The sequence below is a fragment of the Heliangelus exortis genome, chromosome 1 (assembly GCF_036169615.1).
Source record: "Heliangelus exortis chromosome 1, bHelExo1.hap1, whole genome shotgun sequence".
NCBI lineage: Eukaryota > Metazoa > Chordata > Aves > Apodiformes > Trochilidae > Heliangelus > Heliangelus exortis.
In genome coordinates this window covers 147168694-147185811 of record NC_092422.1, presented here as the reverse complement: position 1 = coordinate 147185811, position 17118 = coordinate 147168694, and the positions used below count along the sequence as shown (strand labels likewise).

The following is a 17118-nucleotide window of genomic DNA, read 5'->3' as shown; positions in this document are numbered from 1 at the left end:
TGCTTGGACAACAACACAGTGTGGGACTCACTTAGACAACAGAATCCAGCTGCAAGGAAAAACCAAGAGAAGAGCTTCCAGTATGAGACCCTTCTCCCCACTATAAGGCAGTTTTAAAAAAAACACCATTTCTAAGGCAAAGCTCAAAGAAACAGAATGGGTGTGCTAGAAAATGAGAGCAATGGCACAGAGCGTTCTCTGTTTTACAAGCATAAATGCTGTAATTAGTGTTTCCCACATCCTGGTTTCTCTTTTTGACAGATCCCACACTGGCATCTCCACACTGTTCTTGCACTGCTGCTTCTCCTTCTTCTTTTTACCCTACCACTTGTTACAAAATTGACTATGACATTTCCAAAATTCAGCTCAAGGGCTCTCTTGGGGGAACTAAGTGGCAAAAACAAGACTGTCACTAGCACGACAGGACGGGAACAAGATCATACAGGCAAGAACAGGAAGCAGAAAAGAAAAACAAGCCAGGGAGTGTTATTCCTTAGCAGAAAACGAGGAAAAAAGTGACAGAAGACATTAATATTTCAGCCTAGAATTTGTTTTTGCTGTTTGAATTTAGCTCAGATGGTGACATGAGACTAGAAGCCACGGGATTTGCACGCTCTGCTTTGTGAGAGAGGTGCACTTAGCAGGAGCTGGCCTGCTCACATACACCTGGACCTTCCTAGCCTTCCCTCCTGCTGTATCTACAGCTGAAAGGAGATTTCACCTCTCAGATTGGCAAGGAAGAGGCAGAAATACTGGTGGATGCACACACAAAGACAAAAAGCTGGGAGGCCTGGAAACAACCATCAGGCATTCCTCAAAAGAATAAGGGAGATGCATTTGTTCACCAACATCTTTCAAACACAAAGGGTCTGGGGGTGCAGGTAGTTGGCCTGGGATAAAAACCTTAAAAAGCAAAAGCACCACAGCCTCTATTTTGGGGCATCAGACTCTGCCTGTGCAAGCCTGTCAGGGGTACTGCCTTACCGTTTCAGTATTTCAGCAAAGAGCAGGAGCCCTTGTTTGTGCAACTCCACATTGTTCAGCTGCAGGACAACTCGGAGACTCCTCAGCAGAGACTCAATGCCTGCCCATGTTAAAGAGAAATCACAGAGAAGGCTTTTAACACCCCAAATTCCAGGATGAAAGCAAAATTAATTTTAAAAAGGAAGATTTGAACTATTATTCTTCTGAGCCACTGACAGAATCTACTGCTCAAAACTGCTGAGTGCTCACTCAAATCCCTCATAATATGCCCCAGCCTCCACTGCTGGAGGTAAATCCAGAGAACAGAAAGAATTCAGCCTTTCTTCCTAAATCCACTCTTGGTATATCCACAAAAATACCTAATAATAACTTAGGTAGTGTCAGTCATGATAATCAGCTATTATAACAAATAATACAAAATATAACAAATGCATGCTACTCAGGAACTCACTAGGACAATGACACTGTAAATTCAAGCCATGCTGGACATCACAAACACGTCTCATATGTACTCATTTTCCATCCTTTATCCATCCTGACTCAAAATTGTGATTGTGTGCAAAGCGTCGAAATTCAGCTAGAGGCACAACAAATGCCCACAGTATTTCTGCAGCTGCTCTGTCAGAAAGGTTGATGAACTCACCATAGACTGTGTGACACTTGGAGAAGAAAAGGTGCTCTTCAGTTAGGAGGAGCAAGCAGCAGTACACTGACCAGATGAGGATTTCACTGTTGCAGGAGAGACACTCAAACAGGAATTCTGCAAACACACACACACACACACACAGACAGGGATAAGGTCACCCTGGTAAGAAGCAGTCTGCTCACAGCATGGCACAGCTGCTCCTAGAACAGAGGGAAGGAGGAAATGAGGAAGCACAGCAACAGCCACAGGGAGAGTGGTTGTATTATGAAATGGCAGGAGTGGAGAATGGAGTGGATGCTTGGGGGTATGGGTAGTCTTCAAAACAAGGTGACTGAGGAACAGAGTCCTGCAGGCAGGCATCTTCTCAGCACAAACCCAGCAGGCAGGAGCTGAATTGTAGATCTAGCCTTCAAGACAAATGAAAAGCCACAAAGCAAGCTTTACCACGGATGCAGTGATCTATTATTCCTCTGAACTTTTACTTCTCCCAAAGAATTTGTAAAATGAAAGCATTTCTGTCTTTTGGGATTACGGAGAAATAGTAAACTACCACCCACAGCCACGTCCTGAAGCTAAATCCTAGACCAAATTCTGTGCAAATTTATAACACTTAGTGGGATAAAAGAGAACCCTAGTCTGCTTAGGCTCAAAGACTTGACTAAATTCTTACTGTGGATACTCCATTCTGCCTATTGACAGCTGCTTCTATACTTTCAGTTGAAAACTTACTTTCCTCTTCTATTCCTAAAATCATAGTAGCCATTTTTACTGATATAAAATGGTCACCACACACATAATGCCACCAGTGGATTTCATGGAGCCAGACTGATTCCTAAAACAAATAGTCAGGGGGTGCTTTGATATTGGGAGATGAACAATAAGATGCTACTGCATTTCTTCACCTGGTACGTCTGCATGGATAAAAGCAGGAGCATATCTGCTAGGAGAGTGAACCAGCACTGCAGCCATGCAGTGAGAACTTGCTGCCTGTAACATCTCATCTCTGGTCAACAAAAGCTGTTGGGAAACAAAAGTCAAAATGAGAGAGGAAGTCAACTATGCAGATATGAGTCAGAAACAGTTTCTGCTACATTTTAAAATTTAAAACATAAATAAAGATCCCTCTGTTGGCATGTATTTCACAAATTAGACTTGCTAAGGGAAGATAAAACACTGGACAAAGAACACTCAGAAAATGTAAAATGGAAACCACAACAGAGAAGACTATGAGTAAGAATAGCTCTGCCCCCATGCTTAGTCATGTTAGCACTACGAGTGCTGTATCAGACCTCAAGCATGAGTTTCTAAAATCAGCTGAGGCCAGGAGCAAAATTTCTCCCCTCTCCAGGGTGCAGGAATGTCCCCATTTCCACTGAAGCTATGGCTAGTGTTGGCAGCAGTATTCTCAAGTGCTTCGGATAAAGGCTCAACACAGGCCAGCAAATTCTTTATGACTACTAACAATTCATGATTACTTCAGCAATCACCTTTTTGAGAACAAGAGGCAGTGGATTTTCTCCTTCTAAAAAGTCAGGGTTCTCACACTCTTCTTCTGTGTTTGAATTATTCATAATAATGGATACAAAATGGTCAGATTTCAGCAGTTCCTTTAGCAAACCTGCAAATGGGGGAGCAAGAATGAGCAGCATATTGAGCACAGCAAGGATTACATTAACACAGGAGTATTTATACCCTTTTTGCCACCTTCCTGCCTTTTCCTGCACTCCTTACTTACCTCCAGTTTAGGGAGCTTCTACTCACTGTACCCCCATATACTACTATGAGCCCCATGTCTTGCAAACCATTGCTGCCGATGATTTTTTTGGGTCTGATCTGCTCCCTGTCCCTTCTCAGAGATGTGCATGTGCACAGGGACATGAGACCAGGAGCACTCTACTCACATTATCCTCTGTGCTCCAGTATCCATCCCTTAAACTCTGTCCTGGGAAAGCTCTCAAGCTGCATTTTTCTCCAAGCTACAGTCAGTGACCCAACAATAAGCAGACATTTTCCCTGGAACACACCCTAAGGAACTGGCATTTATCTTCCCCTTCTACACAGGCTCTTAATGCAACAGCTGTTTAGGTAAAGGATACCCACATACACAAAAAAAGCCCTCAGCATACAAGCACAGAGCACTGTTACAGGTACTGATGCCAATCATCAGAACACAGCAGTGCAGATCCACACAGGGTATCGTCTGATCTGTAGAATTCTACTTTCAAGTGAACCATCATCCATTTCTAGTAGCTGAACAGATGATCTGAGGAGCAATCCAGTTCCTGCTTACCTCCTACAAAAAAAAGGAATTCCCTGGATGGTTTACAAACAAGCAGTCAGAAAGGCTGAAATTGTGCTCCCCAGCAACAGCTGATACTTGCAGATGGAAGCATAAATGCAAGAAAGTGTCACTTCCACATTAGTTTTCCAACTTAAATGATGCCCCACATCCGAAGACTGTATTTATTAGACTCCATCCCACTGCTCTACAAAACCCACCTGTCCATGCACAGTGTTTGCATTTGGACACTTTGAGAGATGGTGTGTTCTTGGGATGAAACATCAAACTGAGATAAGGCCAGGCCACGTATGTTGCACGTATGTGCAAGTATCAAGGAGACTCTGAAGATGAGCCAGTGCAAGGCAAACATAGGGCTCAGGGAACAAAGGAGGGCTGGGGCAGCTCAGCAGCAGGCCAGGGTCATTTGATTGCCATGGAGTAAAAGAAAGGATTGAGTGCTTCAGACAAGCAGCAAAAAGATCCTCTAGGGGACAACCTATATGAGAGCATTTAAACCAGCCAAAGATTTCTTCCTCACTCCAAGCCTTCCCTTGCACCTTGCAGTTTCTTTCAGCAATGCCTTACCCAAACAATTAACCTGCAGCTCCTTTGTCTGTGCACTCCCCAAGGTATTCAAGAAGAGACCACACAGCCTTTCTTCAAAATGTGTCGAGAGCCGTTCTGTGCCCACAGGAGAGGAGTACAGCTTGCCATACAAGTAGCAGACAGCAGCCTTAATGCCTTCATTTGGGTATGTCAAGCCCATCAGCAGATGATCCACTAAATTACCTAGTGTGAGGAACAGAAACATTCACACCAACGAACTGACTTCTTAAAAGCACCAACTTATTTCCCTTGAAAACTTACAAAAGCCCACTGGACAATTGGGTTATGCAGGCTCAGGAATGCCATGATCTGGTGATTTCAGGAGAGGTGATTCCCTCCCTCTACTCCGCTCTTGTGAGACCCCACCTGGAGTACCGGGTCCAATTCTGGAGCCCCCAACACAAGAAGGACATGGAACTTTTAGAGCCAGTCCAGAGGAGGGCTATGAAGATTATCAGAGGGGGCTTGGAACTAGATGATCTTTAAGGTCTCTTCCAACCCAAACCACTCCATGATTCTATGTGCTCACCACCACATGTCCCTCTGAGCAGAGGTACAGTAAGAAATGGCTAAAGGAGATCACTGTGCACCATATCCACCATCCCACCAAAAACCAGCTAAGCTTGCTCACCACACCCACAGGGGATGGACCAAGGAAAGAAAAACTAAACATATGTTGCCTTTGAGGCAGACCCACATACCTCAGTTTACAGAGGCTGGTTTTGCAAGGCTGCCTAAGAACAGAATGACCACCCTGCTACAAAGCTACTGATCTGCACCCCAGGAGGCCTGACTGCCACTCTGACTTAAGGACAGGCTATTTGTGTGACCTTCATGAATTCTCACAGGGCACAGTTGATTACGTGTACGTGCATTAGGGCTGCAAATACCACCTTTCAGTGGGGCATGATGTTTACTCACTGTGCTCTACCACCAGCAGATTAGCAAAGCCTGGGATGGCATCTGCTAACTTGCCCAAGAGAGTGAAGGTGGGTAGGCTGCCTCTCAGGGTAGTTGCTCTGCCCAGCTGAGGAGAAGACAGAGGAAGAAAGTGTTTCATTGGTGAGGACAAAGTCCAAAGGCATAAATGCACCCAAATTAGCATCTCTGGTGCACCTCTTATACATCTTTTGTAATGCATAACCCTCCAGAATAGGATTTTTCCTAAGCTGGGTCGCCTTCACCACATAGGATAAACCAGAGGAATACCCTGAACACACCACTAAGTCTCAAAAATGTCTTTTAATTAATCCAATAAATCTCTTGCTTCTTGCTCCTTTTTGTCTCTCTCCTCCCTAGCTCTTACATGAGCAGATGAACCAGTTGAACTTCTCCCCGCTTCTGCTACTTCCCAATATTTTGTATCCCATGGGACCATCACAAATTTAGGAATGAAGAGACCAAGAGCCCATGGAACAGATTGGGAAACCTCCTCATATCACTGAAACAGTAAGGTAGGAAAAGAACAACCTGAGGAAGGCACACAGCTTCACAAGAGCATCATGAAGCCACTTGTCTGCAAGTCATCATGGCAACAGGAGGAAAGCTCCAAGGTAGACACTGTCACTGCCAAAATCAGAGCAAGGGAGCAGTAGGACATCCCACTGCAGCATCCGCAGCCTTCCCAGGCCACTCACTCCCATTTCCTCAACCTCTGAAGGATTGAAAGGAAGGACAGGGAATTAATCTTCACTGACCTCTTTTTGGCTTTCATCCATAATGCAGCGTAGGTGCTGTTCTGACTTCAGCTCCACTACAAGCCGCACCAGAACTAGGCAGAAGAAACAGGATCAGTAATTCACATTCAAGAGCATTCCCAATCCATCTTCCACGGGGCTTTAGCAGACCAATGAGCAAAGAGCTTAGACATTAAATGAGCACAGAGGTGCTGAGAGAGCAGGGTAACATCAACATTCCCAGCACTATTACTTCTGATAGCCCAGCCTGAGCTCTCTGCAGTGACATTACAGCAGTCCTGTTTTAGGTGCACTACAAACCATGCATGGAAATGAATTGCAAATGACAAACAGAGCATCAGGATAGCAAGTAACTATAAGGACCCAGGAAGGAAAGGAAATAAATCCATAGCTTAAAAGCCTAAAAAATTCTCATAATTGAATACAGCAGTATGAAGATTGGCCTTTAAAACCATGCATTTCCAGAAAAGATATCAGAGCTGAAACTGATGAGTATCCTTAGATGCAGACTGAGAGCTCCTCCTCCAGCTGCTTCTCTCTCTGAGGTAAGAGTGCAGTCTATCAGTCACTCCTCCCAACTGCAGTTATCCCATATCCCTCTCCAGAAAGCAAGGCCCCAGTCACCTTTGTGGTACTGTTCACCTCCTCATCCCCAAGTAGGGTCTGCTATTTTTGGTTCATTGTAACTTTAAGATCTCTCTTCAGTCTGTCCTAATAAGAGGAATCAATAAGAAACTATTTTTACCAGGCACTGGCTTTACATCACCTGGGACTTCCCTAACAAAATCAGAAGGGAGTTGCCTGATGCTAGCAGGGTGCCTCTGCCTCCACATACACCAGGAAGCAAAGTTTTTAGATTTTTAGAAGCTGGGCACCTGAATGTTCAGCAGATAAAGTTTTGACAATAGTCCCCTTATTGAAACATTGTGCAGAACATTGTACCCTAGGATCTGGTAAGGCTGTCCTGGATGTATCTTCTTATCATGCAATGACTCATTTGAAAAACAAACTTTGGATTTGTGTTCTAGGAAAACAGAGACTTCTAGGCTCACCATGCCTTGGTATATCCAGAGCAATACTGGAAGTTTATCTATGAGACCTACTTTAGCTATAGAGCTAAGCATCTTAGCAGAGGCATAACTTGAGACAGGTGATTTATAGATGGCTTACTGGTTCTTGCTTGCCCTGAACTCTCAGAATCTCTAGAAACTTTCAAGAGTCAGGTAATATTAAGTTAAAATGCCTCTGTTTGAGAGCATCCATCTCTCAACAGACTGGTAACATGGCAGAAGGCCTTCTCACATTTTCAACACCATCTCAAGTGCCTGGAAGTGTCTGAAAATTGAAAACCTTCTGGAAGGAGCTCATCACACCTCCCTTTGCCTTCCATGGCTGGAGAGGAGCAAATCATTGGATTGCTAATATTACCTGACTCAGCAGAGATGCCCAAGGTTAGCAGGACTGCAGAAATTCCTTTGTCACCCCTGCAGGCATTTCCTTCAGATTTCAAGTGAAAGATTGCTCACAAAGGGGTATCTGCATCCTGTGCAGGTAAACACTGCCTTAAGGAAAAGGCAGTACATTCCAAAGCTCACTGAAGCCCACAGGAAGATTTCCAGTTGCTATCAGACTTCAGACAGGTCCACAGATGCCAAAGATGAGGCATTGTTTACAACTGACACTGAATTCATAGTGAACACAGAGCCTGTGAGAGAAATGCTAAATACTTAAATCAGAATACGTTCCTCTGGCCTAAAATATCGGAACAGCCTGCTCATCACTGTTGCATTGATAGAAAATAGATGCTCTTCCCAATTTCAAATGGTGTAGACACTGAGCATGGCACTCAGGGGCCAGACAAAACAGAGCCTCCCTTCACAAACTGACAGTGATTGAGAGGTGGCATCTGCCTCTCACCTTCTACGAATAGGTCCAGGGCACTGCTGTCTTCCACAGTATGCAGCATCCCTAAAAGAAAAAATCACAGTGATGGAACTCATCCCTGTTTGTGATCACCAGTGCTTTAATGCCTTATGTAAAAAGAACTGCATTTTTTTTTCCAGAGCACTTTTGTTTTCCCCGTTTCATGTGACACCAGCCTGACTTTTCCAGAGGAAGGTGGGTACTGCCAGGGAGTATTGCAAAAGGCGCCTCCACTGGAGGACTCAGGAACATGAAAGCATTCGGTTCTCTGGCAAATTTTGTAGGCACTGTATAGTTGAAGTCAATGGCTCCACCTATGTAAGTAAATATGCAACTACCACCATCGCCGCATCCCACAGCATGTATCCAATATTAGACATCCGAAACAACGCTACAGAATGAGAGGCCAGATGTGACCTGTCCCTTTTATCTTCCATACATACCAATTACCATAACCATTCTTCTCCCTCCACGTGCTTAAAATCCCAAGACCAAATTGGAGCACAAGGTTTAAAGCATATGGAAACTATTCCAATGTTAAACTGAACCTAAAGGCACCACTTCACAAGTCATTTGTACACCAAGAGTGTGTGATATATATATATTAAGATAAGCCACTGTCTCACTCTACTACAGGTCAACAGACAAGATATTCTACCTCACAGTTTCTTCCAACTTCAGGTACATATGGCATCAGGGCTCTGGTTCAGACCTGCACTTCCACCACACCAAACCACTTGTTTCAACATAGCCAACCAAACTATCTCCCCTCCATAGATTACAGGGCCTCACAGATATTTGACCAAGTAAAGCAACATTCTGACACTGCAGGTGAAGAAATTACTTCTTTCCTGGCTCATCTGCCCAATCCTCAGTAATTTCATTATACTTTGGAAAAAATTGCATACAGCATTAGTGAAATTTGCAATATTAGCTACATGAACTCAAGCCAACCTGAAATTCACTATCTTCTTATTTGTAACACTTCACACTGCACTTCTGTTCTCTTAACCCTCTTTCTTCTGCCTGTGTTTATCCCAATATTCTCTCTCTAAAAATTAACATCTTGTCCTTAATTTACTATTAATACTTCCTCCACAGCATTGTTCAAACTTTTGGGGGTCCCAAGTGATCTTTGGTTCATTCAAGCTCTACCCAATTTGTACCATGTCATTTTGTAGCCCATATGGGATTCCACCTGCTCTAGGAATTACAGCAAGCATACTAAAATCCCAAAGCTGTCCCCAAACCATTCAATTGTAAAGCTTCCTAAGAAGAGAGAAAAAATAATTATTTAAAAGCAGACAAGAGCACTGAAATGCAAGCACAGTTCCCCTGTCTTCTGGGGTCTATCATGTTAAGGTCATACAGTGTAGGACTGAATTGGCCATCAACACCAACTCCCTCCACATCTGTATAGGATTACATGCACAGACAGGGATCAATAAAAACTTGTGAACTGGGGCAAACTAAACCTGCACAAAGTTTCATTTCTAACAAAGCTGCTTCCAAAATGCACAACACATTTTGCACGGGGAATCAACTGGGAAAACACTGTTTGAATTATTCAGTGCATCAAGGCAGGGGAAGGGGCTTTTAAGTCCCTTTGCCCCAGAGTGCAAGAATTATCTGTGATGTGCAAATGAGATCATGGAATTAAAGGAATCCGGTATCTTTGCTCTTTGAAGGCACCCACATTCATACCCTCCACCTTTGCCTCCCTGCCTTACTGTTCCCTCATTTAAACAACTATTTCTTCGCCATCAAGATTTTAGATATTTCAAAGACCTTTCCCACAGCACTGCTAAGCAAAAAATAAACCATTAAGAGATGTTCAAGGACACAGAGATTTGTTACTGGAGAAGCACTTTCTGACAACCCACTGGACACTACTCTGATGTAAGGCTGATGCATTGGAAAGAACCAGATATGACAGTTCTATGTCTACAAGGATTTCTACAAATGTAAAGAGATAGTGTGAAAAAACCACATTTGTTATCAAATCCTTCAACACTTTTTTAAGCTCACACTTTCATTTCTGTAGTAATCTTCACATGATCCCACAGTTCAGCAAGATGAGAAAGCACTGAGGCACTAGAACTGAGAGCATTCAGAAGTGATATGCCCAGGCACTCCCTGTTCTCCAGAAAGACCTTACGGATACATCAAGATACTCTGGAAAATGAGAATGCCAATAGTGCGCTTTGAGGAATAAGGAAATTAATTAACTTCAACCACATGGCAGGCAGTTTTCCATAGGAAGTAATAGCATGTCTAATGCAGACCAGTGGACCTATTAGGTTCATCAATATTGTTTTGCCTTTTGATTTTTTTCTGCAAATGTGAGGAAGCTTCACATGTATTACATCTATGATGATCAGAGGGCTGGAGACAAGAGTGACAGGCTGAGGGAGTCGAGATTGTTCAGCCTGGAAAAGAGAAAGCTCCAGGGAGCTTTATTATAGCTGCCTTCCAGCACCTGAAAGGCTGACAGAAAAGCTGGGGAGGTACTTTTCACAAGGCTATGTAGTGACAGGATGAGGGGGGATGCTTTCAGACTGGAAGAGGGTAGATTTAGGAGAGACATTAGGAATCAATTCTTGTGTGTTTGTGTGTGCGTGTGTGTGATCAGACACTGGAAAAAGTTGCCCAAGGAGGTTGTGGATGCCTCACTCCCAGGAAGTGTTCAAGGCCAGGCTGGACCAGGCTTTGAGGAACCTGATCTGGTGGGAGGTGTCCCTGCCCACTGCAAGGGGACTGGAACTACATGATCTTTAAGGCCCCTTCCAAGCCAAACCATTTCATAATTCTACGATTTCATGTAAAGGTACCTGCTTTCCCCTTGCCACCGCACCAGGCCGCGGCAGAGCTCTTACCAAAGAGAGTTCCTATCAAATGAAGACAGACCCTCTCGTCTGCTTCCAGCAGCTGGACGACTGGCAGTGCCTGCCAGGCCAGGGCATCATGGAGTCGGGAGAGGACATGCTTCTTGCGCACCAGCTATGGACCAGACACAACAACCACCCGTCAGTCCGCACCTAGGCCCGAACCACCCCTCTGCTCCCACCACCCCGGGGAGAAGGGTGCCACCAGGGCCCCAAAGCCGAGGCGATACAGCTGCCCCAGTGCCACCATACCCCTGGCCAGCCCCCAGCCCCGAATTCCGCTCAAGGCGAGAGGGCTCAGCCAAGGCGGCAGGCAGACACCGCGGAGACGGGCGCCAAGGCCAGCGCTGCCCAGGAAGGGGCTGAGGCGACGGGGCAGGCGCTGCCCACCGAAGCACTGCCGTCTCCCAGGGTCTCCACCGTGCAGGCGAGGCAGAGCGGGGGGCGGAGGGGCAGAGCCCAGCGCTCGCCGTGCCCGCCACCAGGCCGCCCGCAGCCCGCCGCCATCTCCCACCAGCGGCCCCGGCGCGAAACCAGCAAAATCCCCGCTTCTCCGGCCGTCCCGCCCCTGCCTCTCTGGGGGCGGGATCCCGGGGAGGCTGCGCTCCTCCCGCGCCCCGCCCCGGGGCTTGCAGCCGCTTGACTTCCGGCGGCAACGCAGGTCCCGTCGCTTCCATATCCTTCACCGAGCAGCGGCCGAAAGGCGCAACCGGGCCGTGCTGCCCAGCCCAGGCCGCGGCCATGGTGAGTATGTTCGGGCGCCGGCTGCCATCTCCTCCGTTGGCCGGACCGGGGGACGCTGCGGCGGAGGGAAGCCGCCTCGCCGGCGGCTGCGGGTCCGGGAGCACGTGGAGGCCGTACGGGGGCTGCGAGTCTCCTGCCGTGCGCCCTGTCCGGGAGGGAGGAAGCGCGGGAGGCGGGGATGGCGGTCCTGGCGGCACCTCGTGGCCGGGGACTCGGCATCCCGGCCCCGCTGTTCCTTTCTTCGGGGAGTGGGAGCGTGGGTTCGGCCGCCTGGAGAAGGGCTCGGGCCGGCGGCAAAGCACCGCGGGCTGAGGCTGCCCCGGCTGCGGGAGCTGCTGGCCCTTTGTGCTCCACTCAGCCGCTGATGTTAACGTTTAGAAGCTGATTGTAACCTGTAGAAATTAACCCGCTGTGTGCCCTTCTCGGTTTTGTTTTGTGTTTTTTGATACCCATTTCTGAGCTTGTTCTTGTGCACTGGAGCACTTCGTTGTATATAGCATCCGTGGTAGCACATGTCTCGAAGGATGCCCTGTAAGCTCCCTGCTGCTAGTGAGCTTTCTAGGATTTAAATCCGCTGTGATTACAGATGCTGTATACTTTGACTATCATAGAATCATAGAATTTTTAGGGTTGGAAGGGACCTTTAAGGTCATTTAGTTCCAACCCCCCTGCCATGGGCAGGGACACCTCCTGCTACATTAGGTTGTTCAGAGCTCCATCCAGCCTGGTCTTAATTTCCAGGGATGGGGCTTCCACCACCTCTCTGGGCAACAATAAACGCAGTGGGAATTTATTGGATGTGCAGAGCAGCTGAGAGGTGATGAGGTAATTCCAGCAGTCTTTACATGTGGTGGACATAATGACGATGTGGTGGTGTTCAGAACAAAACTCCCTTTGCTCTTGTTGTGATGCTCTTGACTCTTTCCTTGCTCTAGAGTGAGGCTGAAGTGAATCCCAAAGCTTACCCTCTGGCTGATGCACAGCTCACCAAAACACTACTGGATCTTGTGCAGCAGTCCTGCAACTATAAGCAGCTACGCAAGGGAGCCAATGAAGGTGAGACCCATGTCTTGCAAAGTGTGCTGGAAATCGTACAAGGATTTTATGAGAAGTTGTGGCTAGATTGTATCTTCTTTCTAGCAGTAGGCCACTAACATAGATCTGGATATTGTAAGTGTCCCTCTGCTTCTTCTTCCTTCTGGCCTGCATAAGCAATATTCAGGGACAGAAGTAGTCTGTAATCTTTTCATGGTTTATGTACAGTTCTGGTAGATGCCCAAACTGTGTTTGTGGTGCATGTCGTGTGATCATGCCACCTTTAGTGGTGTGGAACTGGGATTACCAGATGCCTAGCCTGTTCAGATAGATTTAGGTTTGAGGGCCCCTCTGAAGGTCTCTAGTGCAACTTGGGCAGAGAGTGGCTCCCTTCACAGTTGGATTAGGTTGCTTGGGACTTTGCCTGGCCAAACTTTTTTTAAAAGCAATTCCTAAGGATAGAAACTCCACAGTCTCTCAGGACCCATGTCCCATGGCATAAAGGTCCTCTGTAAATCTCCAAAGTGTGTGGGTGTGAAATTCCAGCATGTCCCCAGAATCTCCCTGAGGCAACAGTCACAGTCTGCAACTTGTCTTTTTTCCTGTGCTCTCAAGAGGACAATTTAGCTCCATCCTTTTTGCAATTCCCTTGAAACAGTAGAAGACAGCACCCACATCCCCCTTGCTCCCACCTCAACCCTCTCTTCTCTGAGATAAAAAAACCCATCTCTCTCAGTGTCCCTTGGTCCATGGGATGTCCCAGACCTTACCCACCAGCACCCCTGGGCTGGGCTTGCTCCCTTTAGAGTCTCAGTTGAGGGCAGCACCAGGCACAGCACCCTAGGTACAACCCTGTGGGTAACTCCCTCCCTGGCCCTATAGCTGCCGTCTTCCTTTGACCCGTCCTGCTACCAGTAGATCTCCTCCTTGCTCGTGCCACTTTCAACTTCCACTGTTGTTTTTCATAAAGATGTGTTTCCCAGAGACTGACTCTTCAGTTTCTTTTACAACAGCCACAAAGACATTGAACCGAGGGATAGCGGAGTTCATTGTGATGGCGGCAGACGCAGAGCCCTTGGAGATCATCCTTCACCTCCCTCTTCTCTGTGAGGACAAGAACGTACCTTACGTGTTTGTGCGCTCCAAGCAAGCCCTGGGACGGGCATGTGGTGTTTCCCGGCCTGTCATTGCCTGCTCCATCACCATCAAGGAGGGATCACAGCTAAAGCCTCAGATCCAGTCTGTCCAGCAAGCTATAGAAAGACTGTTGGTCTAAATGCCCATCAGCAGGCTCTGCTCTCTACCATGTTTTGTTGTAAAATACCCGAGGAGACCCAAGCTCATTGGTACAGTTCACACAAAGAAGGGTATTTTAGTACAAAACTTGGTAGAGAGCAGAGCTTGCTATGGCTCACAAGTCCCCTGTATATCTCATGGTTTTAGGGAAGCTGTAGTTACCTGAATAAAGAAAAACCCTTTAAGTCATGGCCAAGGTGACAGAGAGTAAATAATTTTTCAGATTAAAAAAAAAAAACTTGTTTCAAGAATTTTAGGTAATCTCATGGCCTGGAAAGACGTGAAGCACTACCAACTTTCTGGGTTGATGGTGGTTTTGTGGAGTTAGCGTTAGTTAAATGCATACTGTATAATAAATCCACTTCTCTCAGCAGAAGAGTCTAAACCGCTGTGTTGGGTTGTGTCACGTCAAACCTTGCAACTCTCCCCACAACTCTGGTCTGGATACGGCGGTAAAGAAAGGACGGAGAAGTAAAGCAGCAAAGGGATCAAGCCATTCAACTCGTCCTCCTTTATTCAGTTACAGCCATCCCTTTTTATAGCTCTCCATACCCGTTTGTTTGTCCCAGGTGTTTCATGTTCTTATCCATCTGTATGCAAGCATCACCACACAACCATGACTGTTTTCAGTCATATCCATCCACTGCAACAGTTTTCTGCTGCATTTGACATGGACAAGCAACCTTTTATCTATGGCCTTGTTCTTCTAGCTTACTTTTCTACTCTGTGTGCATCTGGGCAATAAATCATGGTTAGTCTGTTTGATTCTTGACAGTTTTACAACTTTGTTAGATGCTAAGCATTCCTGTGCCATCACATCCTGCTCCGACAGATGCTGCTCAACATGCAGCATGCAGTTGCCATGTTCTCCCACATCTCCCCTTTTTTTGTGTCCCCAGATTGGAGCTAGTAGTCTATTCCAGGTGTTACCTCTCTTCTTCCTTCGTGGTGGCATGATGCTCCAGATGAGCCAGAATACTAAAATAAATATAATTAATGCAACAAAAGCAACACTGACAAAAATCCAGATTCTCCAATTGAGACCCTCAAACCAGTTCTTTGGATTGAGGCATTTTATGTTATGCCAACAACTGAGCCACCAAGTGCTCAGGTAATTGTTTGGTTCATCTGAGTAACTACTACACAAGCAAGATCAGTAACCTCTTCAATATTTGCAGTGAAGGCTCCTTGTAAATGATGTTTTACTTTGTCCTGTGAATGTTGGGATTCTTTCCAAGGGATGGGTTTTGCACATAGCATGTACCCAGTGCTCCCAGTCACACTGCAGTTGCAGTCTATAAGAAATAGCATTTTGCCTATCAGCTAACCATAGCAGCAGCTTCTAATACATCTAAACAACCTCATAACTGATTGAAAATTGACATTTGCTCTAATGTTGCCTGTCATATCTGTTAATATGATTGACACCTCTTTTTCTATTTTTATAAATTCTGCCAAGGCTATAGTGGCCACTGCTGCAGTGACACCAATTACAATTGCTGATACTGTAAATGCAATTAACAAAACAATAAAATGTCATTTTCTGGTGAGACTAGAAACCGAAAATTTTGAAATGCTATTGTCATTTTTCTATGTACAAGTCAAATTTACTGGAACCTATATTTCAGCTCAGCATCTTAACAAGACTATTTATGTGATATTTCTTTTCCATAGTTGTTGCAAAGTCTAACAACTCAAGTACCAGGTGTTCTCAAATGAGACATTAAAGGATTGATTATAATTAACCTGCAGGTTGGTGCTTCCTACAAATACATACAGATGTGGGGTACATACCTTTACCCAGTCTGTATTTCTAACATTTCTTGTCACAACATACTGTGGGGCAATCAAATTTCTTGTGTAATTTTCTTTTTCTATTTTTTTCTCTATTAATGGCAGTCCCATTCACCATAAATTTGTAAATAACATTCCTGAATGGGTGGTATTGAACCATGTTTGTCCTCGATGCACACATCTTCTGGTCTGACTCAAGGGACAGGAGCATCATCCATGGTATCAGGTTTGCCTGTCTGGATTCTACCAGCTCACAATATGGTTCCACAAACTTCCTGGAGTCCACGCTGGGCCTGTTGGTGATAAAACACAAACATACCTTCTTCCCCGTGTTAGCACTGGTCCCTTCCACTCTTTCAGAAAGGTGAGGTCTTTACACACTACTGTAGGATGAGTATCCATAAAGGGTAGGGAACAGCCATATTTTCAGCTGCAGTATGGGAAGTGGAGTCTCGATTTTAAAAAATTTAAAGTAACAAGATCATTATCCAGTTGTTCTTGGGGACTACTATGCAAGGCCATGTTTCCCCTTTTTTGCTTTTGCAGGAGTGTTTTGGAATCCTGATTTTTACGCTCCACTAGTGACTGACTTGTGGGATTGCAGGGAATGGCCGTGACATCCATCACTTCCCATTGTTGTAGGAAAAGGCATACAGTGTGAAGATTTATAAGTGGGCCCATTGTCCATTTTTATTTCAGCAGTTCTGCCCATGCAGGCAAAACAAGCCTTCCACTGACAAATGACATGTCTTACACATTCTCCTGCTAAAGCTGAAGCACAACAAAACCCAGAAAATGTTTCAACTGTAACATGCACAAAATGTAGGCTGCCAAATTCTGAAATGAGAGTGACATCTGATTGCCACAATTGTGCTGGTTTTAGACCTCTAGGTGTCACTCCTGCCAAAACATTTTCCACCTCTATTTACAGGCAAGGCAGGGGGTACCCAATAAGTCAGCAATAGGAGCTGTGCAATTCTCTCTCCTTTTTGCAAGACTTGGTATCCTAATAATGCTGTGACCATTATTTTCGTTTCCCCTTCATAATCCAAATCTATGACCCCACGTAGCACTAATATGCCCCTGTCAGAAACGCTAGAACACCCAAGGATTAACTCAACATATTTTCTGGCTAAGGTCCTCTCACTCCAGTCTCATCTAAATAAGCCTTTCCTATTTCAATCAATATTAATTCTGCAGAGATGGCCAAGTCAAGCCCAGCACTGT

The 17118-nt window shown here is 45.6% G+C and overlaps 2 protein-coding genes across 2 annotated transcripts in view; one reads left to right on the top strand and one right to left on the bottom strand.

Annotated features, from left to right (window-relative positions):
• The window catches only part of MEI1 (meiotic double-stranded break formation protein 1), a 41140-nt gene extending 29602 nt beyond the window's left edge, over positions 1–11538 (bottom strand). The window contains exons 1-10 of the mRNA XM_071732259.1: positions 11413–11538; positions 11014–11137; positions 8132–8182; positions 6215–6288; positions 5439–5544; positions 4497–4700; positions 3118–3248; positions 2533–2647; positions 1628–1744; positions 985–1084 (exon numbers count right to left, since the gene is read on the bottom strand). Of these exons, the coding sequence (XP_071588360.1) occupies positions 985–1084; positions 1628–1744; positions 2533–2647; positions 3118–3248; positions 4497–4700; positions 5439–5544; positions 6215–6288; positions 8132–8182; positions 11014–11137; positions 11413–11529 (1139 nt within the window). The 5' untranslated portion in view covers positions 11530–11538. The remainder of the gene's footprint in view (positions 1–984; positions 1085–1627; positions 1745–2532; positions 2648–3117; positions 3249–4496; positions 4701–5438; positions 5545–6214; positions 6289–8131; positions 8183–11013; positions 11138–11412) is intronic.
• Positions 11539–11562: 24 nt separating this feature from the next.
• On the top strand, positions 11563–15842 carry SNU13 (small nuclear ribonucleoprotein 13). The gene is made up of 3 exons (XM_071732244.1): positions 11563–11766; positions 12702–12822; positions 13815–15842. The coding sequence occupies exons 1-3, from the start codon at positions 11764–11766 to the stop codon at positions 14075–14077; spliced, it is 387 nt and encodes a 128-aa protein (XP_071588345.1). The 5' UTR covers positions 11563–11763; the 3' UTR covers positions 14078–15842.
• The last annotated feature ends 1276 nt before the right edge of the window (positions 15843–17118 follow it).